The 27,425-nt window shown below is 38.3% G+C and overlaps 1 protein-coding gene across 11 annotated transcripts in view; it reads right to left on the bottom strand.

The window, feature by feature from the left end:
* Positions 1-126: 126 nt before the first annotated feature.
* ABI3BP (ABI family member 3 binding protein) overlaps positions 127-27,425 on the bottom strand; it is a 138,455-nt gene continuing 111,156 nt past the window's right edge. For all 11 annotated transcript variants that reach the window (XM_050332356.1, XM_050332357.1, XM_050332361.1 and 8 more), the window contains 9 exons: positions 26,402-26,485; positions 24,941-25,009; positions 23,589-23,801; positions 20,129-20,240; positions 9,939-10,018; positions 8,440-8,469; positions 7,291-7,452; positions 3,406-3,519; positions 127-1,380 (listed from right to left, as the gene is read on the bottom strand). In XM_050332356.1, coding sequence (XP_050188313.1) covers positions 1,265-1,380; positions 3,406-3,519; positions 7,291-7,452; positions 8,440-8,469; positions 9,939-10,018; positions 20,129-20,240; positions 23,589-23,801; positions 24,941-25,009; positions 26,402-26,485 — 980 coding nt within the window. In that variant the 3' untranslated portion in view covers positions 127-1,264. The remainder of the gene's footprint in view (positions 1,381-3,405; positions 3,520-7,290; positions 7,453-8,439; positions 8,470-9,938; positions 10,019-20,128; positions 20,241-23,588; positions 23,802-24,940; positions 25,010-26,401; positions 26,486-27,425) is intronic.

Raw genomic sequence — 27,425 nt, 5'->3', positions numbered from 1 at the left:
TTTTATTAGGAGTACAGTGTACCTGCAATGTACTTTATAAGGTATTTTCTATAAATGACTACTATATATATCTGGGTGTTCCTGTTCATATTTCTTCAATACATTAGTAAGGTAATGAATAACACCTTTAAAAAAACCTACATCTCTTTATTTAGTTCATAAATGTTCAAGCAGTACAACAAGTAGCTTTGGGAGAGGTTTTAATCAAAGTAACTGTAAAGCAGTTTTAAAGTTCAGTTATCATTATTTCCCCTTCGTCCCCAATGAAAAATGTTTCAGACCACAATTTTTCTTCTTAAATAAAATAAACCTGATCATGGTGTTATAACTAGCTTATTTTTTTTTCCTCTCATTTGTCTTTCCAAGTTCCCCTGCATGGTACATACATTTGGCTTTTGAACCAGTAAGTCTCAGTGTCTGAAGACTACATTTTTATGCAAAGCCGGAGCCGTGGAAGCCAAGCTTCATTGTTTCATTCCATGTACGTATGTACCTGTCCACTTTAATCAGAGAAAACCAAACCCACCCGCCAGCCACCGCCACGCTCGTGGGCACAGCTCTAACTCCATAATGACAGGCCAAACATGGCTTTTGCTGGAGTCGAAGCATTTGAAAACAAACATAGAAAAAAACCCAAACCACTAATTTGATAATTTAAAACTGCACATATAGCAACCTACCTCGGTATTTTGGCAGGAGTATAAACTACATGTAAGGAGAAAGTGCTTCAAGTTTACTGGCTGCAGGATATTAAAAATTATAGGATCTTTTCTATAATTTATGACTGGGAGACATTACAGATGGATCTGGACAGGTAGCTTATGGCACTTGCATTACAAGAAGACCAGGGAATATTTAAAAACTAACATACATTGCATTCCGTGACCAACTCTGCCATATCTGTGCCTTAAACATTTATTACAACATCACGATAAATAATAGACACACCATATCTTTTAAAATACTATATAAACCATACCTCAAGAATAGGGAGCCAGCTTCCCTATACATTATCCTACAACATGTCCCTAGCCTGTTTGTGTTTTTAATCTAAAAACAAATTTGTAAAACTGGATAACTACAGTAAGCAGCCTACGCTATTACACAATGAATGCAGTATTGGCATTAGACTTGTATAAACCCTGGCACATGAGTAGGCACTGAAGTGCCAGGCACACCGTAAGCATTGCCGTCCTCGAGCCTGCGCTGGGCAGTGGGGCATGGGTGGCACATGCTGGGCCTCTTCACCAACTTCACGTCGCATCTACCACTTCCCAGGGATTGATGTGCCACACTCGTACCAGCGGACGTAGTTAATTTGAGTCTCCCCACCTATTTTTCCAAATTTGACAGGTTCCTGACGAACTGCCCTGAAAAATCCTGCAACAGAGAACAGAGCTTAGTTTGCATGAAGCCCTCAGGACTGTACCATGCTTTGATCTCCCTGTGAAATCTGCGTACAGTTCAGTTAGCATCTGAAATAGTTGCTAAGCTGTTATCAGTGTCTGCCACAAGCAGGGCTGTTTGCTGCCCCTACATCCGTTAGGTCTCTGGAATTTGTCCACCCAGCTCAAGGTAGAAGTGCGTGGGATGGTGGCAGCCCTGAGTGGGAGAGGTGAAAAGCTGCCTTGCCTTGAGATGCCAGCACCCACCCGTGGATAGTGCTGGCCAGTGCCCCTCTGTCCCCCTCTGCCTATGACAGGGTCTCTGAACACGTTGCAAAGTCACAATGGTTAAATAGTCTCCACTGCAGCAGCCCTGACACTGCAGTGAACTTCAATAAAACTCAGCCCCTGGGGATATTTCACACTATCTCCACATCCCCAAGCAAAAGATTGTACCTCCTGCTTTCAGTCTGTTACCTTTGACAGCACACGTGCTTCCCTTTCAAACAACATTAAGTTACAAATTAAAGTGAGCAATTAGGGCTGAATCCAATGTGATCATCAGAAGTGTATGTGTGGGTAAAGCAGGCATGTCTGCACACAGTCATGCAGGCACACACAAAATATTGTTCTGCAGTTGATACACAACATCAGCCACGATTCCCTCACTGTACTTCAGGTCACATATATGTAGTTAATTCAGAACTCAACTTGCTGCAGCCAAGAAGAAAGCGAGCAGCAATGGGCAGTTGGTCTGTCCTTTCCTCTGTTCAGTTCATTTACTAGAAAAATAAACTACAGAAAAGGTGGAGTGTTCTTTTGTTTGCTTGTTTTGTTGTTTGTTTTTGCCTAAAAATGAGTGTAGCTCATGAACTCAATTAAATCCAGTTCCTGAAATCAAATTGGCTTTAAGTCTTCTAAGCTGAGGTAGCAAGCTTGTTACATAAAAGGTTTTTTAAATTATAAAATCTTTAAAAATGTAAATCTGGTATAACTGAGAGTCTTGGTGTTCTGGCAATGATGTCAAATTGGATTGAGACCATCTCTTACACAAAGAAAATACCTTTACAAATGGGAAACACTGGGAAAGGAAAAGCGAGACCCTCTCTTGAAAAAACACATAGCCAAACAAACACCTTTCAGATCGTTCGCCTACCCTTTTTTTGGAAAACCTTGTGAAAGATTTAGGAACTTCACATTCATCTCCCACACCTACCTCGACGCATTTCTGGACTTCTGTAGGGTGTTTTATAACTGAGGCATGGGAAGGTTTGGTCAACACGCTGATGTTGGACTGAAAACCATTCTGCTGTTTTCCTCAGTAAAATATTCCATGACACGCTCAGCACGCGCGTACCAGCACAGCCTGTGTTCTTACCCCGCAAGGGAACAGAACACCTCGCACGGGCACTGCTGCCAAGCAGCAAGGCAGGAGTTCAGCTGACACAAGTACAAATTTCTTACTCTTCGACCTCAGCAATGTGTGAAAAATAGCTGGGCAGGTCACAGCTGTGTTTAGGACATCTACTCCCATGTCCACTTAGACTAGACTGGAGTTTTGGGCACCCAGTTAAAACCAGTACACACAGAACTACTGCAGCATGAATTATATTTTCCAGTAATAACTTTTCAGCTTCTTGTCAGCACCAAACAAAGCTGTTTAATGCCCAACTGACGATTTACTGCTCTTTAAATCAACCTTGCTAGTTTGAACACAACACTTTATGCCTCTCTGCAAACTCAAGTTTGTGGTTGGGTTTAAATATGTAATACCAACTGTGAATAATCTGCTGGAATGTTTTAAATAAGAGAGAGGCTGTTTACTACCTAAGAGAACCTGAATTATCACCATCTTAATAAGTCATCATTCATCTTGAAAAATGTCTTGACCCTCTTCTGCTTGCAAAGACAGCAGTTCCTTTCCATCACCCACCCCAGCAGTGGGTATCCAATCCACTGGCAAGGAAAAGAAACAGAGGAATTGCTGAGGTTTGCTAATGAGACAGGCATAAGGAATTACCATCTTTGACGGGTAGATCTTCTTGCTGTCCTGTCCTTCCATCTAAGAATGAGTCTACAAATTGGCAGTGATCTTCTCCATGGCCCCTCTGGTCTCCTATGTTATAAAATTTTCCTGAAAGCAAAGAAGGAGCAAAGTTTAGTGAGGGCTATTTCCAAAAACCACCAGAGGCGATGAACTGTGCTCTTTCCTCTGTGGGGAAGCCAAGGTGAACGCTATGATTCCTTTCCTCTCAGGACCTGTAGCTGTAATTTGAAAATGATTTGCAGGTTCCAAGTACAGTGCTCATGGCTATTGACAAAAATGCCCCACTCCTGGCCAAAATTATGCCTGGATGTAATTTTTTCCCCCTCCTTACATTTCATACAATAAGGGAAATTCAATTACTACCTAGAAGCTCACCCTAATTGTTTCAAAAATGAGGTGAGTTTTGCTAGTGACTTGAATGGAAGGCAGGTCTGGTGCCCTGTCAGGAAGTCCCCAGTACCTTCGAAGATGTTTTTATAGACCACCCCCTAACATAGCTGAGGCCTGTTCTATAAATCAGTGTATTTTTACAACATGTATGTGCAAGTGATATCCTTTAACATATGGATGACCTTGAACAGTAACTGCTTATCCAGAGCATGAAGTGTGCCGGTGTATTTGTTTGCAGGATTGTTTAACAGGACGCTTGACTCAAATGAGTAGAAAACAAGGTCTCAAGTGCCCCAGGCAGTGTGTGCTGACGTTATGGGTTGTGCTTATCCTATTAACAAAAGGAGTCACAGTGAAGGTGTTTTGACAGATGTTTTTACTTACTGATTTGATTTGCAAGACATTAGTAAAAATCAGTTCAGAAGATGGAGGAGAGCATGCTACGTTCTCTTTCCAAGCCTTGGCCGGAAACATTTGCAGATAAACTTACCATTCTTTCTAAACTCGTTTCACAGCACTTAATATGTTCAGCCTTTGGTCGTGAGGTTGAAAGGAAAGGTGAGAGCATTTAGAAATAGGCTCAGCACTCTGGTATGAGCTAGGCAGAAAGTCCAGTTACTCATTAGATACCGGGTGTCCTGTAGCCTTGAATCTGTGCCAGCCTGGCCATTTCAGAGATGGTGAGATGGCTTATAATACTGCTTCCAAAGTGCAATTAATTAAAGCACAGCCTACCCATAAACTCTTTCTCATGTTTTTGTGACCTGAGCAACACTTTGCCAAAATTTCTCACCTCCAGTTGATGGCCTCTGTGCGTGCGGTTCTTCTCTAGCTTTACAAAATTATTTATTACTATCTAGCTTTGGCTGCAGACATGTTTTTTTCCATAGGAGAACTGATCAGAGGGAGTTCCTCTCAGCAGTTTTTGGTCTGAAATTAAGAACACTCAGGCTGCCCAGAAAGGCATTTTTTTTCCATGGCTGTTGAAGGTCACACATAGAATTTATTTTTTTCCTCCTCTCAATAAATACTTATTTTTAGGTGGCCTGCTTTTCTGGAATGCCTACAGTGACTGCTCTGGAGGACTGTTAAATGAGGTCAGCAGTAGATGCTGGTTTATAGAACAGTCCTGGCAGGTGTAACAGAGATCAGTTTTTCTTCATAAGAGACTAGATATTTTTATGGCTAACACCAGAACAGTAACTTTCAGATACACACATACTCTTCTGACCCAGAGCTTAACCTATGCATAACTCAAACAATTGCTATACATAAATTAGCAGCATTCTCAGTGACTATAACATTCTTACTGCCCAATTATTTTCATTATAAAAGAATACACTTAAAAATATTTAGCTAAGAAATTACTGTTCTTCTGTTTTGGGGATAGCAGTTCGAGCATAAAGCAAATTTTTTCCCCTAGTGTTACTGTATGGGTGGTCTCAAAAATGTTAGATCTTTGTTTTATACATTACGAATTCTGCAGCACTGAAGGTGTAAATTCATGCTAAAAACCAGCACGCAAAGATAAATTTGTCAGCTGCCTCATACAACAGTGTTTGTACAATGCACCCAAATTTCAGGGTAATTCCCCTGCTTCAACAGCAAAGCTTTGGAAGGTATTTTCAGCGTGCAGTGGAACTCGGACCTCAGCACAGCCCTTCACTGCTGGCACACATCACCCAGCTGGCTGGTGCTTGCAAGAACACTTCCTCTGGCCCCGGGGGCAGGATGAGGCGAGGTGAGACAATGAAACACATCAGAACAGTTTGGCTTCAAAGGGGAAAATTTCTCACTCGCACATAGAGGCCTCGCTTAGCAAATGGGGGGAAAGCAGCTTTCCTTCTGCATAAATATTTCACTTCTTTTAAATATTGTGACAACTGGTCAGCACTGGTTGTAACAATTCAAGTGCAAGAACCAGGCTTTGCAAATATAATGAATACAGTGTGTCTGTCTCATCTTTCTCCAGCGAGGTTAAACCGCTACCCTTCCAGCAAGAACAAAAACAATCTAATGAAAATAGGAAAATGGGCTCCTGATACTAAACTTTGCTTTTAAGATTGGAGTAGCTTTCACTGCAGTGTTAATTCACTTGATTTAGGGCTGAAGTCTTGTCCTGCTAGATTAGCACTGCTATTTCCTCTACTGGCTGGTTTTGGGATACATCATGCCTCATTGCCAGTGCTTGTCATTTGATCACAGCTGATTAGTACAGCAACAGTTGAATGAATGATACCTCTGTTCAATATAGTCTCTTTTATTCCTATAATTGCTAAGATATTATTTACATATGAGGTATTGTACTTACTGTTAATGACAAGGCTTCCTTGTCTGCTCATTGGAGAACAGTTCCAAGTGCAAGGCAGGGAAGCTTAAAATTACATCAACAAGAGCTGCTTTACACTCCCCTCCCTCCTCTTTTATTTCCATATTCCTACACAAAGAGACCAGAGCCCTACTCCTGTGAGGTGCTGAGCTCTGAGATGGGGCAAATTTAGGATATGAGGATTCTTTCAGCCACAGCATCTCCTAGTTTGTTTGATCCAATGTGTTGAGCATGCTTGCCTAAATTTCACTCAAAAGGCATTTCCCATACATGGTTGTATGATAGTCATTGTGCTCTGGATGCCATGCTAATGCCATTGTCATAGAGCTGTCTGTGATAAAAGACCTCATACAGAAGAAAGCCAGAAGCTTGGGATGGATTATAAGAAGTTAATATATTTCTAAATACAGTAAATAGAGCTTGTACAATCTTCATTAGTCATAAAGATGTGCCTATCAGCTAACTAAAAAAATGCTTTTTACAGGCTGCTCCCCCAGCATACACACAGCATGTGTGACTTGATTCAGGTCTTAAATACATCACACTCTATTGACCTTAAGACACTAAACAAAACTTGAGAAGATAAGGTCAGGAGGCTGGTCTTAATAATAGAACGTAACATAAGGAGAAATAAAAATGTGGGGGAGAAAGATCATAAGCAAAAGTTGGGAATGTGATAACAAAAAATGTCAAAGCAGGTGAGTAAAACCTGTTGACTTGAACTGAAGTCATGTATTTATAAGTCTCCAAGTAATGAAGTACCCTCCTGTTTACCAAAAGGGATGGGAATAACTGAGTCTAATCCTGGTCTAAAATTAAGCCCTGATCCTCTAATTAAGAATTATTCAGGCTACCCTTTAAATACAAATTTGGCACTTTTACAACATATACTATCATCTCTGATCTTTATCAATTTTTTTGGATGATCCTCAGTATACCAACAGGTACTTAAAATCAAACACATCAATGATTATTGAGCACAAGCAGATTCCTGTTTATGATTAATCTGTCTATGCACTAAGTTAAACATATCTGATCACACTTCAGCAGAGCTCATCTTGTTAAACCTTTTAGTTCCGGGACCATGATATCGTTCAAGGGTATGTAATGTGAACAACACTGATTTGAACGTCTCTTACCTGTGAGTGAATCACTGAGGTATATTTTGTATCTCAAAGAATTGCACAGCTGCACACCTACAAACTTCTTATACCAAGTCCTCTTGACATACTGTTTGCCTTTGCATTCTGAATATGAGTCTGAATTGAAAGGAATTTCAGTCCAAATAGCATCTTTTCCCACTGCAGGAGAGGAAAAAAAAGAGGCTGAAGTACGATGCTGCATACAAAGTTATGCACAAAAAATATGTTTGAATAACTAGAATTAGGAACCTTGATGAAGCAGAATGTATCATGACACCTGCATTTTAAACAGGAAAAATATTTCAGGGAAGCACCAAGGAGTGTAGTTATGATTAATGCAGTGAACTCCTCCTGCTCTTACGTAGTTAGTGCCAGTTTGGAATAAGCTCATTCTGGCACCTTGCTAGGGGGACAATGTCTGTGTGTTGACACAACTCTCAATTACAGAGTGCATGATACAGTCATCATTTTTCAGTGCATTTAAGCCCAGACAGTGAACCTGAAGCAAGCTGTATATGATTTAACAAAAATACACATAAAAATTATATGTCATTAATTATGTGGAAAGAAATGGTGTCTCAGTGCTTGTCAAAGTGATGTCCATTACAAATGCCAAAAGCAGCCCAATTTGCTTGAGTGATCTCAGTTCTTCTTCAAAAGCTCAGTCCACCTCCCACCAAAGACAGCAAGAGTCTTGTAGGATCTAAGCAGAGCTAGATCAAGCCTTCTGAAGCAGGAAATTTTTCTAAAAGACAATGACAGATAAATAGAATCCTCTGAGTTGTGCTCTGTTAACTCACTTAAAAAGCATGGAGCAACTTATTCATTTTACAGAGCTTTCTTTGCTTTTAATGACAAGGCTGCGAAAATATGAGACTGTCCTTGGCTCATTTGTGTACATTGGTTTGAAGCCATCCCAGCTGCCATGAGAGCTCCACATCACGCTGATTGTGTTCCGCTCAGGTAAACAAGCAGCCTGGCATGAATTCCTTACCAGGCGTGTGCGTGGAAGGAGTGAAACCATGTGTGAATGCTGTTTGATTCCGTAACTCATTTAACTGGGGCAATACGGCCACCCCCCTCACAAAATTATGCTATCTCATTTCTGAAAAAAGTCTTGATCAGCCACATATAAAAGAGGCTTACTTGAAATTGGCTCGCTCACTCTTGGGTCCGCTGGGGGAAGAAAACAAACATTCAATCAGACACTGTAAAATGAACGTTCCCAATATTTCAATGGAAAAGCATAGGTAAGTGATTTTTTACAGCTGACATAAGCTGTAATTTGTGAAACAGGACGAGTTTTGGAAGCAAAGTTAACTTTTGCATTAAATTAAATTAAAAGAAATATATTTCTTATGTGAAACTCCAGTATCAATGAGCTTTTAAAAATTTTATTCATGGGACAACACCAGCCAAACAGAGTTCTAGTAAAAACAAAAGTCTAAACCTGTAACCAGCAAAAACCATTTGTACTGCATCTTATTAAAATTTCAATTTCAAAACTTAAATAATAAAAAGGACACATCTGTAATACTTGCCACAAAAATCTTGGCCCAATATGGGAGAAATGGTGTGTGCAATTAAGAAAAAATAAAACTGAATGCCTAATTTGTCCAAGCTAAATAGGAGACAGAACATAAGCCTTGTCATTCATGAAAACTGCACTTGGCATAAACATTTTTTTTTTTCAGTTTTAACAATCTAGGATTACAAAGAGTGTATTCAGAGTTTTTAAATATGTGTGGCATGGTCTGAACTACTCCCTGAGTAATTTCTTGCTCAGCCAAAACTCTTATCCATCAGTGACAGCACTAGATGAGGACTATTATACTATTACACCTGGCTCAAAACACAGATGGAGAAATTCCTCTTAAAAAGGCTAAATCCATTTGGTGTTTTTTATGGACCTTAAGTACCATCAAGAAATAAACACTTCTACACAAAAGATGGTATCTTACTCGCACAAAGTCATCAAGTCAGCCATATTAGCCTCAGGGGAATAAGAGTAGGGAAAGCAAAGGAATACTCTAATTATCACCTCTGAGTCAGATATGACTTGACTTGGGAACCAACCAATGTCCAAAACAGGCTTGCATACACCTCTGTAATAGTTTCACAGAAGAGTAAACAGGATGGAAGGGGACTACTGGGACACTGACTTTTCCCAACTGCTATTTCTCAATCCTTACTTCAGCCAAATGACATCGCTGTTATAGAGCAGCCTTATTGAGCAGGTAGCAAAAGTGACTACGAACACACCAGCCCAAAAAGAAACCTTATGTTCCCCATCTAGAAGCCATTAATGAGCTTGATAATGCAAAAAGATCAAGAATATAAATCTTAGATGACTGAGTCCTCTCTAACAATGAAGTTATTTTCATTGTAGTGAACACCAGACAAACTGTCTGTTTTCCTCTCTTTTTTTCTCTTGCAGTCTGGCCATCTTACATCCTCACACAGTACAGTCATGATCCCAGGCTGACCTCCCAGTACTACGTTGCTCAGTTGTAAAAAGCCAATCAGGAGATAGCAAAGAACAAGACCAAATACATAAAATGAAACAAGAGACCCTGTTCATACATCCCATACACATGGATACTAAAGCCACTGTAAATGATGGTCTGATCTTTGGAAGTTCTTACCTGATTCAGTACTGAATGACACAACATTGCTGCTTGGACCTTCACCAAGAGGGTTTCTTGGTTTCACGTGGAATTCATAACTGGGGAATAAAATAGAAGAGATGAAAATTTTGCAAACCAATGAATACTTCCAGAGTCTGGAGCAAGCAAGTAGCACACACCTGGTGTTGCTTGCCTTCTGGAGAAGAACAACAAGACCTCAATTCTTGCCCTGAAAACACCAAGATGTTTTTTGTTCTAACTGCATAAGACTTCTCTGAACATATAATTAACCAGTCCTTTTGATAATTCTTTGCACGCATACTATTAATATTTGATTTAATGCACCACTGGTTTAAGTCTGTCTCCACTCACACAGCAGTTTCAGTTCTGGCAAAAGGAGCAAGTTCAGATGAGGTCTGAAGCAACCTGATAAACAGAGACTGAGTAAAGCTCATTGCTATTTATTTTGCTTCTTAAGAACACAAACCTCCAATTCAGTGCCTCTCAGGCCCGTTGACAGTGACAGACAGGACCAGTAGTGAAACACTGGGCATGTCTTCCAGGACAGGAGCTCAGCCAAGGCCAAGATCCAATTGTTGAAATATATGTTAATAGTAAATATATGAAGCAATGTCAAGATATTGCATAGAGTCTCTTTTGTATGTTTTTATAATAAAATTGCACACCACCAGTCTGTACTGTAGTTATTTCATGATCTCTTTTCATCACTGCTGTGTTGCCACCAAACAGAGTGCTATGAAAACAGAACAAGATGAAAGAAAAAAATCCAAGTCAGACTCCTCTTCTTAAGCCTTTTCCACCTCTCAATATTTGATTAACAGTGATAGACAGGCAAGACAAAGTGGTTTCTAACTCTGCAGCCCAGCTGAAATACACTCTTTTGGTCAGAAGCTCTAGGTCAACAGCTATTGCATGCTGCAAACCTAAACATGTTACTCAGAAGACACCAGGCAGATGAGGCAGGAAGGAAGGTTATAAGAATGGGCACCGGACACAGTGAAGATCTTACATCAAAGGCAGAGCTATCCCAGCAAGGCACCTCTCAGCTCTCCTGGCTCCAGGCTGGCAGCACCTGGGAATTTGTCACTGCTCTGTACCAGAGAAGCTGCATGTCCTCCGTGCCAAGGCACCCTGATGAGTGGTGTGTGTGCACCCAATCAACAGCACCAGCTCCACGCCTTCCCCACGAGCTGTAAGTGCCACGTACAGAGAGGCCTCTCGCACGCTCCGAGCGCTTGCATGGTGAGTCTCTGCTAACAGAGTGTCTTCTCATCAGCTAAAGGCATCCACCGGACATGAGTCTAAAGGACCGGAGGACTGGAAAATGGACCCTAACTCAGAGACTAGACACAGAGCAAAATGAGAGTCCCAGAAGTGGGCAATTAAATATCCAGCTCTTGACTCGCCAAGGATCACTTATGCATGATAATTTTGGTAGCTTGTGACTATAACAGCATTGTAATGTATTGCTGGAATTGTTTCCAAACAGTGATTTTCTAAGGAAAAAAAACAACCCCATACCACACTCTGCACAGTTGGAAATTTGTAAATTCCATTTGCAAGTCCCCATAAGAATAATTCAATCCAAACTTTGGATTACCTCTCATTGCTTCTTGGCTCCTGCAATACCTGAGCAGTTCACTAATTAACCTCAGTGGACTATTCATGCACTACCAAGGAACTGTTTTCCATCCACAGTACTTCTAAGACAATATTTAAATTTAAAATTGCTTACTTAAGCAGTTGCCTTTATTTCTAGGGTTTTCTTTTCTTTTTAAGGAAAATACTTACAAAGACTGGTAAGCTGAACAGATGCATTGTGGAAGTGATGGATATTTCTAAGAAAGCCACAGTCTTGTTTTGAGTTTAAAAGAGTCTATTTAGAATAATCTTGACATTTATTCAAACGTGCTGCAAGACCACCTCGAGCTATTCATATTACTCTACTGCAGGAAGGAGATATTAAACAAATACTCAATTTACTAACTTTATAAATCTTCTTCATTAGCATCTTCAAATCGTTTAAACAAAGACATGCTTTTAAGAATTGGACCTGAGGAGTTAATATTCACATTGGGCATGTGGTACAGCAACTTTTTTGGTCAAGAAGTATTCTTATCTGGTAGGTAAGGCTGTATTAGAAAAAGCTGTAGCAGAGCAGCTGAAGATTCCTTCTGAAGAATCACTGAAGCATAAACAAAGATTTGCTAATATGTTTTGTATTTCAAAGTAATAGCTAGAAGAGACATTTTGGAAAATGTATGCATTAAACCACACCCAGAGACAGAAGACCCCAAAGAAGTTTTCCTATTTCCTTCACAACAGGAGCACCTGATCTAGAGCTATTATCATAATTATGATCATCAAGATGGCATGTTCTGTTGCTTTGTGGGCAGTTTGACATTATGAATGACAATAATCTGATTCTGTCCCTTTGTATGTAAATTGCTCATTTTTGAACAAATATATTGTTCTCAGGAGCTGATATGCCCTACTTTGGCTGCATCAGGCAACATTCTTCATAGGAATCAGTCCTGTTCCCAAAAAACTTCAGTTGATGAGCTTGGACCCATCAATTCTCTAACTCCAGAAAAAGACAAAAACAAGAATTGAAGATCATTTTCCAAGGAGTGTTTTTCAAATTGTGGTTTAGGGATCACTAGTTTGTCTGCAAAAGACTAGACCACAGATGGGAAAATTTTGGCAAGATTGCAATAAAGAACTCAAATCTACACATAGAGATTTCAGCTCATGTAAGCATATAAAGAAAATTGAAGAAAAGGAAAATAATAAAGAAATGTCCAAAGTGTAGCTGAGTCAATTAAGGAAGTGTTCTATTAATAATGTTAAAGAGGAAATTTTTAAAACTAAAATATATACAATTTTATAGTTCTGTGGTATATGTTTTTACAAGCATCACAGGCTCCTTCCCTCTGCCAGTTTTAATCCTAAAACAAGATCAGGGGCTTCAACAGTACAAGAATAACAAATAACTGCTTTTGGAGATGAAGAGAAGTAACAAGTTGACTGAAAATTGGAAGTGAGAGAAAGGGAAAGTTAGACTGAGATAATGAAATGATGGAGTGTACATATCTAACCATAATTTTAAAGTCATGCCATGGCTCTCTTAATAGAAAATTGTTTAAAGTCTCCCTTTTTTTGTGTCAGGTGAAAGATCTGAAAAATAAAATGGTGAAAAAAGGGTACTGTCTGCAGTCTTATACACTCCTATACAAACCACAAGAGAGAGCAAAAAATACTTAGGGGTTCAAGAACTATGGCAAAATTAATAAAATTAAATAGGAAAGCTACAGAATGATTATCCCATGTCTAGCTCTTAGCTAGACTTATTAATGAGAAACTGGAATTTGTATTCCCTCTTTATATCTGCTTGCCTATTATACCAAAAACTCTGCTACCCTCTATAAGCAGCAATCTAATGTATCACACCTCCTACAGACTTTGGAGACCAGGCCTCCCAAATCCTCCCAAACTGTGTAAGACAATAAAAGTCCCTGTGTAGATTAAATGGACTTGACTTACAGTAGTTACCATGTGGAGTGTATTTTTCCACCATAGGAAATCGCTATACCACATGGAACTTTGGCAAGATGCATCTGCTCTGCATTTTTTCCAATCATGCAAAAAGAGAAGATTTAAGATTGCAGAACTGAAAATAGGTGAAAACAGATTTTCACCGTAATAGAAGTAGAGCAGCTGAGTATAGCTGTGGGACTTCAGGTCGGTTGCTGGGGAGATGCTGGTGTTAGATGACAATCATGCAGGACTACCTTTCTGTTTAGAGCTTCTCTGCCTCTGCAAGGTGTGCTTAGATAGCAGTATGACCTGACATAGCAAATGAGACAGGAATGAAAAAAAAAGAAAGAAAGAAGTGCTGGGCTTGTTTGAGGAGTCTTTCTCTTATTCAAGTTGGAAGAAAGGCTGAGAGAAATGGGAAATACCCATGAACTCTGACATCTACAGCAGTTTAGTACAAAAATCTGTTGTTTTTTAATAAAGAGTACAAAAACCTGCAGCATTTCTCTGCCACTTTCTGCATTGCAGCTTTCACTGTAGTTGACATCTCTTGACCCTTGCTGTTAGCAATAACTAAGCTCTCTGCATTGGCAGAATTTTTGTTTCTTCTTCTATGTGATTAGCACATTTTGGGTGCTAACTGCAATACAAACCAATATTAGATAATGGTGATAACAGCATAACCACGTGGGTATGCATTATTCATACTTCAAGCTAATTCAGCAGAGGGTTGAAGACTTATTTGGTATGGCCTTTGAGTAAATTGCAGTAACTTTCTCTTTTTTGTTTCATAACTTTTGTAAGACACATTATAAAACAGTTCAGATCATACATATATTCTGCACATTTCATGTTTACTTCCCAGTTTTGGTTGGATGGTTGGTTTCTGGTTTTGTTTTTCTGGGGAGCTTGGATTTACTTTATTTTTTAATCTTTTTAAACATTTCCTGTTATGTATATTCTCCAAGCGATCAAGACTGGGCATACACTTTGCCTTGGGACACAATCTAACCGAAAAATCCAAGAGAGACCACTCAAAATGTTTTTAAAAAGGAAAAAAGTATATTTCAAATCACCAAATTACTTAACGAGGCAAGGATCAGTACCTAAAGAGAAGTTCTACAAAGCTGTGGAATACAAACATCACAGGCTTTCTGTTTCTTATTAACACTCTTTTTCTATTAAAAATCTACACCAACAGGCTGGTGGACAAATCCTCTACTGGCTACTTGAACTTCCCCAGAGGTGTTTGGCACATCTCTGACTGCAGTCTCAGTATTTTTCTTTATTACCTTCCAGTTGCTGCCATCACAAACGTGCATGAGAACTCTTTTTAGCAATATTCAGACTCCTTTTTGACTGCTTATATAGAAATTAGTTCTGTAAAACTTCCTGGATGCTATGGTCTGTGCTATGAACTTATTTGCCCTTAAACAAACCACCAGAATGAACGAGAAAATGCACACCTTCTAAAACAAAATATTTCAAGATAGGGCAGGGATACAGAACTAAGAACTACATATTTTGGCAGAGAAACCATCAGAAATAACAAAACACCTCAAAATGATAGTACATCAGATGACTAGAAGACTTAAAAAAATAAATGAATTTTAAAGGAATTAGAAAATGCCAAAGCTGGTAGAAAAAAACCCAAAAAAACCAAAAATCCCACAACCCTGAAACAAAACAAAAACCAAAAACCCAAACCTTAAAATTCCCTTGGAAGTGGCAAAAATGAAATTGGAAGAAAAACAAAAAATAACAGCTGCATTTAATATTCTAGGCTAGGAAAAGGGTCCATGAAACAAAAACTTGCAGGTTGGTGAAGTGACTATTTACAAAGAAGAGAATGCAGAGGAGATGGAGTGAAGACAACAAAAACCACAGTAAGCCCATTTCTATCTCAGGCCTCTCAAGGTTTGTTACAAACAAGCAGCTCAAGGAGGGAGATCCTGGGAATTGTGGATAATGACCTTATCTATGGGCCACATATATGGCTCATGTATTGGCTGCACTATTATCATAGAAGTTATTGCAGTACTTTCTTTTTAAGGGCAGTTTTAATGTAAAACAAAGAAAGAGCACCGAGTCCTGGGTATGCCAATGAAACTAGGAGTTCCAGCGTGAGCAGTCTTGTGAGGAAATTCAAAAACAAGACAACTGTATGACAAGTTAGATGGAATATTACAGGTCTCACTCCTCAAGTGACTGCTTTGGAGAGGGACTGTAATTACTTTGACCAAACGATCAGTCTTGTAGTTTGACAGTTTTCCAAGGAGAATAAACTGTACATTTCTCAAAAAATCCCTGTGAGAGTTTCCTCAGCAAAAAAATTGCAGAATTTCCATGTGGAAGATGAAATATTATCAGTTCATACTAGTGCGTTCATTTATCTCATTTTACTTTGCTAAGAAAGGAGTGACATTTGCATTAACATACTAAGCCACCTCAGCCTGCATTAAAGAAACTGGAGGAAACTGAGATTTTCAAGATCAGAAATTACCCCTAAGATACAATCTTACAATAATTTATGTTGGAAGACATCTATGAAGGTGATATGGTCCAGGCCCTTTTCATGACAGGGCTTACTTCAAAGTTACTTTAGGCTCAGGGTTTATCAGCAAGTACAGTAGTTACAGTCACTGCTTGAACAACAGAGTAAAAACTCAGTGGCTCAGTACTTGGTTCAAACTAACTAGGAGAAAGAAGAATAAATGGAATTTGGCTGTTTCACTCATTTCACTAATTGAAGAATAAAAATGTTAAAAACCTCAGAAAATCTGGTTTGTTTTAGTGTGATACCGAAAAGGGGGCTGAGTGTAATGTGACCTGGATCTACTAAAAAAATCTTGAAAATAATGTAAAGAGTAGCAAAAGCTAACTACAGTATAAAGTCAAAATTATCTGATGAAATTAAACAGAGAAACTAGACTGAACCCAGACAGCAGCTTAGGGAGAGTACCAGTTTCAAGAACTCTGACCAACTGAATAATTTTGTAGCTGAAAAAGAGGAGAACATATTCATCCTATAAAGAAAAATTCTCTAAATTAATGTGGTGTTGTCAACTGTCAGGTGTGCCTTACTGTGGGAAAACGGAAAAAAACATGGATCTCAGTGCTCCAACAAAATTACATTTTACAGGAGCCTTTCTTTTTGAAATAATCAGTCAGCTGCATTGGAAAGGAGTTGATTGTGCCCCACATTTACTTAAAGGTTTATGTCCTCACAGTTAGAAAGCTTTTCAGATCACTATTTTACTTTCATCTCAATGTCTTGCAGTCCAGTCACTGAGAACACATAAAGCTGGCATATATGACAGAAAGATGACAAACTGCCATAATGTATACAACTTCATTTTTTTAAAAGTAACCTTCACAAGTTGTTGTGTGTCTATGAAAGTCCATTTTCGTTTCCATATTACCATTGTGTGAGTCTGTAAAAACTAAATACTTGATAACAAAGTCAGAACTTCTTTTACAGCCAGTGCATTTTTTCTGGATCTGGTCACTTTTCAGACAGTTAAATGAACACAGAGAATACTACGTTGTAATCCTCATCCCATTTAACTTCTATATTTGGATTTACTGACAGCTGCAGTCACACACGCAAGTTTGATGAGAGACTGTAAGAGTCTCTCACTGTTGCCTTCCTAACACTGTCCAAATTCCTGAAATATTCAAAGTCTGGCCATTAGCTCCTAATCTTTAAAAGCTGCCTTGTCAAAGGGCCAGCTCCAACGAAGAAGGGTGTCTGTCTTGCTGCAGAGCTTCCCAGAGGTGTAGCAGAATGACCTATTTGAACGAAGAATGCAGAAGAGAAAAGCAAACAAACAGCAGGACCTGGCAGGCTCTGACACATCCATTTTTTCCCTGCTGCTTGTTCTGCCTCCTTCACGCTGAAAAGTTGCCTTGCTTCCCTCCTGCTGGATGTGGACAATTAACTTAAATGTTGGTTTCTGGGCCAGGCACTAACATATCCTATCTGATTTACCTGAACAGGATGATGGACCTTGGCCATTGTGACTGCAGACTTTCGTCACGTACGGCTCTCCAAGAATGTACATCTGCAGAATGACAGGCTTGGATTGACTTGCTGCTATAGGGTCTTTCTGGTTTAAATTTATCCTCGAAGACTGAGATACCATGTTCACAAACATATTTATTCCTTTTTAGGAACTCTTCGTTTAGGTCTGTCTGGTTCAGGTCTGTCCTGAACTCTCTTCAGCTCTGAATATACTGAGCCTTCAGAGCAGCACAAAGGATTTACACAGCTTCAGAAAAGCTGGAAAAAACAGCTCTCAAATTGAGTTTCTCCAAAGTGTTTTAAGGCCAAGAGGTTCTCCCCAGTTAATCCACAGTTTTCTACTGAGCATCTCTCTTTCCATATACTTGCTGCTGGTTTTGTAAATGTTGATCACTTGCAAGAGGGATTTCTATTTCTCTTCCAAGTTTCTTTTCCAGCTCCACCTTGTAGACAGCTCTTTCCTTTAAGGCTAGTTATGGAAAAGTCTACTTCCCAATCTTAATGTATTACTCAATGAATTTGTAGACATTTCGGGGACTCTGATAATTAATTTATTAAGCTGTGTTTAATTATCTTTCTTCCTCCTCTTTTCTGTCAGTTTTGTCTACAGGTCCATTTTCTTCAACTAGTGAGCAATCATATCCTGATAGACAGGGGACACATGACATTTCTTGCAGAACTGGTGCTATCCATGTGATGCCAGCTGTCTTAAGCACTTTCTTATTTTCCCTGAATTTAGTGTGCCAGAGAGCCTGAATTCAAATGGTAACAGTAGCTCTTTGTGCTTCTGCCAAAGCTCTCAAGGTGTCCTCAGAATTAGGAAATATGCATTTTGCTTGGGATGGGAGTTGAATTGAACAGAGCCACTCTGAGGATTTTATATCCTTACATCCAGTGAGACTTGAGGGACACGCGTCACTGTGATTTATATCAAAGGTTTTCGATTCTATGCAATGGCCTCCTGAATCCAGAAATACTTTCACTGTCTTTCCCTTTTGAGGCTGGGGAACATTAGCCACTCCCTCTCTAGAAAAAGTTATCCCTTTATTTCTTAAGTCAGCCTCCATCAGTCACTAGTGATTTCCTATCCAGCTCCTTGTAACAAAATCCACACTCCAAAAGACAGCTGTACTCCGTGGTCTTTGGTCTGCTCTTGCTTACCACAACCTGAAAAATCTTCTCACAGGGTTGACAGAATTGTAAATAATTAAAACTATCTTATCTGCCTCTGCACAGCTCCTGCCTTCCTTATGACCTTTCTGCCTACCTCCATTTTGCTTCCTTTCTGAATAAAGAGCAACCTAAAAAGCTTTTCTCTTACGGCCATCTGGACATTGCTCTCAGCATCAAGGGCTTTTCTTTGCTTCCATGTCTTTTCTACACTTAACCAAATCCATCCCAACTCTGCCACCATATGTGACACAAAGAGTTTGAGTGTGTAATAAAAGAGAATCTGCTTAATAACACAGAGTTCTTTTCAAAGATGCAACTGTATTATTTCGAAGCAGAACTGAAATGAAAACACAAGCAGCACAGGCAGCACCTACTGCCTTTCTTAGTCACTACTGCAGAAATACATTGTTTTGCTTGAGAAAAGCAATGCTTGGTGCCCAAGCCATATACCCTAATTGCCTCTTAATAAGACAGAACAACATCACTGCAGTTCACTCTTTCTACAACCACGTACCTTTAAGAAATAGCAGAGACATTCCAGAAGCAAAACACAGCAATTCTAGCCCATCTTATGAACCCATCTTTTGGAGTCTCTCAAAGAAGCTCTTTTGGGGTATCACAATTTCTCTTAACCTTTTATTTTTCCAATTCTTTTCCACTGCCCTCTACTTTCTGCAATAGTTCCTCATTTCTTCTCCCGGGAGCTGCTGGTCACAAGTACATGAGCTAAGAACCAACACCCCAGATTACACCAAACATAGCCTAAAAATAGAGGTTCAACATGGGTTCTTTGCAGAATTTTGTGCTGTGTTACCAATTTATGGATAATAATAGAAAAAAGGCAGTTTATCTGAAACAGAAACATCCGCTTACCAAAGCCAAACGGATAGTCTTACGGGAAAAACCCCATCGTGTCATTCATTAACTTTCTGGCACAATCAATAAACAATGCAACAAAAGGCAAGTGGTTTTCTTCCCTGCTTTGAATTTTACCACAAAAAGAAGATTTTTTTTTTTTTTGAGATATGGTATTTGAAGAATGATAATGCTTAATTTGACTAGTTGCTTGAGAGGCATGCAATCAGCTGCAATTCACTGACCCATTTGAAATTTGCCAGCTGTTTTCAGGCGCTATAAGAAAAAAACATATACAGGACAAATGTGTTTTTCCTCTCCATGGTCATTTCCTTATACTTGACTATTAGTCTTTCTGCTACAACAGGTCACTTCAGCAGTTTGTCCAGACCACAAATACTCTTGGAAATTTCCTAAAGATTCCTCTTATCTGTCTTATCTGTTAACTTAAAAGAAAGCAAAACCATTCCATCCTTTTTTTCCTATCAGCAGTAAAACCAATCAGGTCTTACATACACATGTATTTTCATTTGAAGTGGCACACAGATAACAGTCTAAGTTTGTTGCATTAACTTAAAAAATTATGTTATTTAATTACCTTGTGTCAGGTTTTAGGTTCTCCACAGTAGAATGGGTTTGATTTGTAGTGATAATTGATTTCTCCTTTTCACCATCACTTCCTCCATTTTCAGTTGACACAACCTCATACTCTGGAAAATTACAGTAAAGAAAAATTTGTTTAAGTAACATCTCTTACTAGAGCTTCTTGACTGTTCTCTCTTTTATCATCTGATTTCCACTCTTGCTGTCTAATAGTTTGTAAGAACAACTTGTGTGTACCTGCCTGGACATTATTATGCTAAAATTATAAGGAAAGATAGATTCAGTTCCAGATTGTTGTGTGCCCAGCCTCTCATTCTTTCTCATAATTCAGTTATGGGATAGAGGATACTCAAAATCTCATCTCTACCCAATGGTACACTCCTGACAAAATTCCAAACACAAGTAAGTATAAGCATTCTGCAGTTTGAATGAAACTGTATCAAAGTTCAAAGTGAAGTTTCTAAATTCTTAAACCTTATTACCTTAAAATAAGACGTATCTTTTTAAGATTTCCAAAGGAAACTGCCCAACTAACTTGGATTTGTGCACTTATGGAATCTGCTAGTTTAGAATGAAATAATTTTGCATAAATTTATTTCTGTATTTATATGATTTCTGTATTTAGATGCTTTCTTTTCATCTCAGTGAGATGTATCATTAGGCACAAACCATTCACTGAGCAGGGAATTAACAACAGATGTTTGGGAAGAAGATACCTTTTCAATCCCAGCTCAGTCCAAGACATAGTTTGTCTAGCAGAAAACTTCTGTCCCAATTTATAACAACCTCTTCTAAGAAAAACATTGAGTATAATGTTAATTTTCCTCTCTTTGAAAAGAAAGTCAAACCTCATCAGCCCCTTCCTTTTCCCTTTCTGAAACCTCTCTCTGATGTCACATGCAACTTTGCTATTTCTAAGCTACCAAAAGAGAATGTTTTCAAAGAACATTTGCAATGAGCATTTAGGTCTACAAAACAACGAATAAAATAGGTACTATACCATGGTGACAGAGGCCACCTATGAAAAGCTATAAAACCTCTAGAAAGCTACTTCCTTTCCCTTTTCTTTTAACTAACTATACTAATAATTTTCTTGTTTTTAACTAAATGCTAACAAGATGTATGTTTTTTTTTTATTTTATTAAATTTTTTCGTAATGCAAGGAGACCCATTTATTGTCATCACAGAAAGACAAAACACCTGCCGTAGGATTCAGTTTTTAAAAGGAAAGGCTGTCCTAATTGCTGCTGGACTTTCAGATCCTCACTCCTAATAAATGTAGAAGATGTATATATAAATGAGCATACACGCACAAATTGACCCAATTTTGAACTCAGTTGTGCAACCATGGTTTCCTTTGCATTCTTTTATGCAAAAATCAGCTATCAAACCCACTGCAGTAAATTACACTTAAGTGGAAGTGCACAGCAGCCCTAAAAAATTATGTTCTAAAATTCAAAGTTTCTAAACTCCAGCAATTCAATCTAAGCAATTATATACATGCATATATGTATGTATGTGTGAATTTTAGGTTTACTGCAGTTTCCAAAGGGACACCTCCTGAAAACAGAACACCTTTCTCTCTTTACCTTCCAATAGACTCAGTTCTTTAGAGCATAAACAGAGCAACATGCATGTCAGAAGGTCAGCCTGAAGAAAGGAATCAATGCCAATAACGAAGATTCCAAAATTTCCATTTCCAGAAGTCCTCTCCACTCCACCAATCACCCATGAACAGCAACAAACCAACCTCTGCCTTCTAAAATCAAACTTATGGAACTGCAGGAATGGGTGTCTCAGAAAAGAGAGGGGTGGGGAGAAGGTAAGAGGAGTACTTTTACTTTAGATCATTTGCTCAAGTGTGACCCCAATGCAATAATATTAGCATTGATAATTAGTATATATTGGTCTAAAGCATAACTGTTTCCTCTCTATCGTTTCCTCTTTGGAAACAAGACATTTTCCTATCTGGCCACCAAGGGCTGAGTGAACCATGGAGAAAAAACAAAACAAACATGCAAAAGCACTTATTTGTCCTGATTAAACCTCATTAGAGAAATTATATTTATCAGGAAGCGTGGGAGAGATGTTGGATATCCACTGCCTTAGATACATCCAGATAGTGAATGAATAAGTAACTTCTGCCAACCCCAAGTCAGTGTGTGATTTGGACTTTTTTAACTCATTTAAGTTAGAAAAGAAAATGCAGTGAAAATGGGAATGAGCACACACATAAAAAGAACTGCTGAGCACATCCAGTACCTGCTTGTTACTCAGTGCACAAGGCAACAAACCGCCCTACATTTCTGTGGTAACACAACAGGAGTAACAGAGAATGAGCAAAATGGTCTTGGTTCCTGACATTTACAGCCTTTACGAAAACAAGGAGGTGAGATTGATCACTGTTTTGGTTATTATTTGTCAGACCTTTCCATTACTGAAGCACAGTTTTGTTTTTAAGCATACTCAGTGAAACCCCTTGTACCCAGCTAAGGTTAAGCAAAGTAACCTTTTAAAAAGTTTTAAAAAAAGGCACAACAAATTATGTTTTCTGTTTTCACAGTTCTATCTGAAACAGTGTATTTCTTTAAAAAAAAAAAAAGTGATGCCCAAATTATATGATTGGAAAAACATGTATAATATACAAAAATAAAAAGAGATGACAGAAAAATTGATTTAAGTCTGTCTAAACAAGTAATGTCATACTGGTGCCAATATGAAGCAATCACTGTTTTCAGAAAATGGGACTCAATGCCTTCTTTTGAATTCAGAAAGTGTCCTTGGATGAGTTCATTAACTGAGTTATTAACTAACTTCAGTGCTCACTTTTTTGAATATTGAATACAAAAGACGACAGAAAAATTAGGAATGTCCATCTTGCATGTTTACCTGCCTACGCAGTGATTCCTGCATGACTCACATGCATTAATACTCAATACAAAACCCTTCCCTTAGAAATAAAAAAAGACCAGATTCTTTCAGCATAGAGAGCTTATTTACCCTGTGGTTGGTACTGCAAGTATTATGCTGACAAATTTCTACTGACTTATTAGATGGATGTAAGGTTTGATTGTGTCTGGCCCACTGTTAAACAACATCTGCCAGCCAAGCAAGATGTCTGCATTATGTGTGTGCATCTATATAATAGAGTGCTGTTGCATTGTTGGAACTTCTTGACTAGATCTTACCAGATCCTGTACAGAAAGCCAGAAGTTAGAGGAAATAGAGTCATACTTAAATATCTCTTTGTGTCATCACTGACACCAATGATCTAGTTTTGAAAATCTTGTTCTAATTTAGTAGCATTTTCTCATCCTGGAGTTCACAACAGCACAAAATAAAAGCATCGAGGTCCTTCAATCCTCTGGGATTAAAGTATTTTCTAAATGCCAAAAAAGTAAATTAAACTGGAAATACTGTACTATCATACAATGAAGGAAAGAAATCAAACCAACCAGTAACAGTGTCATTGTCTGGTTTTTCCCAGTCCAGTATGACAAAGGTTGGACAGCCCTCAACCGTCACCACCGTGAGATTGGTTGGAGGATTTTGTGGAGGACGAGTGGGTTCTTCCTTGCTTCCAGCTTCTTCTTGAGGAAAATGTTCAAGAGAGCTTGTGATAGAGCAAGGCACATCATCATCTTTCTTCATGTACTTGACATGGGGAGCTAAGAGCAGTAGGAAAGAGTTGTCATTCAAGAGTGTTTTTGCAAAATGTCAGCGCCATTTCACCTAGTTCACAACATCCACCTCAGGGCACCAAGTAAAAGTCTGCACAAGTCAAGCACGAATGTTTCAGAATAAAACCCATATATTCAATATTAAGCTGCATTTTGAAAAATGTTATTTATTGTTGTTAGATCTGCAGTCATTGCCTTCAGTCCCCTCTCATTGGCACCACTGAGGAAATACCACTTTGAAGGTATCAGCCAGTGATAATACCTTGATAATACTGCTTAGAAGAATTAAAATCACAAAATAGGACTATTAACTATATTTCTTCTATAGTGAAATGACACTGTAATTCCACCTGCAGCTTTTGTGAAGTATGTTAATACAAAAATGTACACTTTGTTTCACCAGAAGGATTAACAAGTTTAGTCCAAACTCATTAAACTCGCTTCATGAAACTTGGGAGTTTCTAAAGCGACTGTCAAAATCTTAACCATTTTCAGTGGTACAGCACCAAATTTTGGAACAAACTTTCTGACGCAAATGTCTTGTACTCTGCATCAAAATTAGAAAGATTACTGAAGAGAAACTCTCTAGTTCTAAGATTATAACATTTATTGCATGTAAACAATAAGCTCTCTCAAGAAAGAGGGTGTCTTCAGAAATTTAGTGTCTCTAACCAGAACAAGAGAAAAACCCTGAAAAATATTTTCATACAAAAGCACTTCTTCCTTTTATCTCACCCTGCTGAACTCTCTAGATTATTGCAACAGCACTAACTTGACTACAGACTGGAAAATAGGTGAGGGATATATGATGGATAGATATCCCATATGGCAAGGTGCACTGGTATTTGGAAAATACCTCTCCAAGCACACTTGTAAGCCCAAATGAAGAGCCACAGCAAGTTTGTGAACAAAATTGTAGGAGGTGGCAACAGGGAAGAAAGTGGAGTAAAATTTAGTCAAGAAAATGCTGATGGTTTGTGTTAAAGCTCTTTCATCTGCCACTGAAGTGACACGGAATCAAATAAAATTTTGGCCTTTGAATAACCAAACAAAATAATTTTGATGCAAGATAGGTCCATCTTCATATATTCCCCCAAATAAAAATATCACATCTATTAATATCCTACCTTGGTACCTTGGTTTTCCTGAAGAATCTGTTTCTGATGTAGGACTCGAGCTGAAGACAGTTGCATCAACTGTGGGAAACACAGTTATAATATAATTTGCAATTAATTCAAAGTTTCAGTGTTAGAACTGCAGCACTTCACAGTTCCTTTGGCATTTTAAATCACGATAAAGGTCTTCCATGGTAGACCTTTGCTGCCATGTTTCATTTTAGTGACTCCATTTTGGCTGTGGTGCCGAGTAAATCTCGTACTTACCTGCTACTATAAACACAGCCATAATCAAAATGACAGACTTCATGACTGCTGCTGGATTCAGTTCATGCAGTAAATGTAAAATGGTTTTTAGACCTTTTAAAAGGATTTTTTTTGCACTGTACTTGCTGTTTAGCTTGGAGCTTGTTTCATCTCCCTAGAATATATAGCACTATTACATTGGCACATTAACTTCTCTAAAAATAGTAACAAGGGAATCACAAACTCTGTCTCCAGAGTGTACAACTTCCACAAAATTTGAAGGAAATTGAAGGCAGATGCACTGGTGAATTAAAATGTGCTAAAGCAGTCAGGATTCCTGACAACAGTGTTGTATTAATTAGCCATTACACTGAACAGAATCTTCTTTTAGATGCAAATACTATAACGGGCCTCAGCGGACAAGGCACGATATGTTCACAATGAGCATTTATAAATAAATCAATCTAGCATCCAACTTGCTTTACTGAGCACTAAGGGTCACAGTGAGTTCATGATCATTATAAGGAGACAAGAATTTCAGTATTACTATAAATCCATAAACAGCATAATTCATGACAATACACTTAGAGCTGCATATTTGGACTCAAAAATTCTAACCATATCCTCCTCCAAATCCATTACTGGATGCCACTTTGAAGACACTTAGGTTTGGACTTGTAATCAACTCCCACTTTTACAAAGGGCAAATTTACCAATTAACCACTATGTTTGCCCTATTACCTTTTTTTTTCTATTTAAATGGTGGCAACTTAATCAGATACTTAGGAGGATATCACATCCATGATGAGCACAAATCAGTTACTGTCAAGTAATAGTTTGAATTTATCTCCTGTGCAAAAAGAAATTTTCAGGAAAAGAAGTGCCTTATCTACTCCCTGCACAGACTTAATTGCCACTGAATAGTATTTAAAGCCTACTAAGCATGTATGGATTTATAGGAAATGGAAGGGCTGTCATATTCTCAGTTACCAAAATGTGTATCAGAAAACAGCTAGATGAGCTCAGTCAAATTAAAAAAGTTGCTAAGTGGCATAAAAGGAATCAGAATTACCCCAGACTGAATGCTTCTTATATTAAATACCTAATGCATCAATATAATATAGGGAAGGGAAGCAAAAGAAAAATGGAAACCTTAATGTTAATTAAAAAAAAAAAAGGGGAAAAAAAAAGAAAAAAAGAAACCAGAACTGTTTGTAATATGCTTACCATAATACTCTGGAGTTGCAAAAGCTGTTGGTGTCCTATATGACGTTCCTGTCCTCACAGGCAGTGTTGGTCCAGCAGGCTTAGCTATAATGACAGATGGAGGGATTGGTTGCAACAAGGCATTCAATATTTAAAAGAGAGAAACAGTTTTATGATTTTCTAAGGGAACGGAGATTTGTGACAACTGCTTCATGCAACAAGTACTTTCGTTGAGACCTCAACATTTATACAACAGTTTCCAGTTGGATTTACGGAAGTTCCGAATTGTGCTTATTGCAGATATAACCTAATCCTGAAACCCAGTAACAAAATTCTTTGTTACTTTGAGATTATTTTAGAGGACTTCAGTCAGATAGAATATTACCTGGTTTAATGCACAGAACCACTCTACACAGACTGGTAAAAGGATGCAAAGTGACCAGCACTGACATTTCTTTTCTTAAATAAAAGAGCGCATTTCTTCATGAGTTGTGAGACATAACAACACCTGAAGTTAGCAACTGAAACTTGGATTCATCCCTCAAATGCGTGTAAGATCCTTTCATTTCTGCTCTCAATATAGTACATAAATTAGCAAGGCTGGAACATGAACAATAAACACCAAGTCCTTAACTGTGGTCTGCATTAAGAGTTTAACCACTGAGAGGTACTGGAGTTTCCACTAAATGAAATTAAGATGCATTTCAAATGAAAATAAGGAAAATGCAACCAAGTCGAACATTTTCAACATTTATAACACTATGTACCCAAAGGAAAAAGTTTTCTTTCTGAACTCATTTCTGGACTAGGGGTCATAAATCTGGGCAGAAACTAACTGACAGAAGCAATATTATCTCCCAGAATTATATAGTTCTTTCATTACTTTTACTCCTCAGTTGTTACCACCTGCTAAAGAAAATAGGTTTCTAAGAGGCAAACAATCAAGTAGAAGTTTACAAACAAGTAAAGGATGTCTTGATTTCTTTCAAAATAGCTGTAAAAGACAAGAACTAAATTCACAAAACATACAGATACTCCCAGATAA

The sequence above is a fragment of the Myiozetetes cayanensis genome, unplaced genomic scaffold (assembly GCF_022539395.1).
Source record: "Myiozetetes cayanensis isolate MyiCay16 unplaced genomic scaffold, myiCay2020 scf5-8, whole genome shotgun sequence".
NCBI lineage: Eukaryota > Metazoa > Chordata > Aves > Passeriformes > Tyrannidae > Myiozetetes > Myiozetetes cayanensis.
Note: the sequence above shows the minus strand (reverse complement) of the source record. Positions and strands in the feature narration are given on the sequence as shown.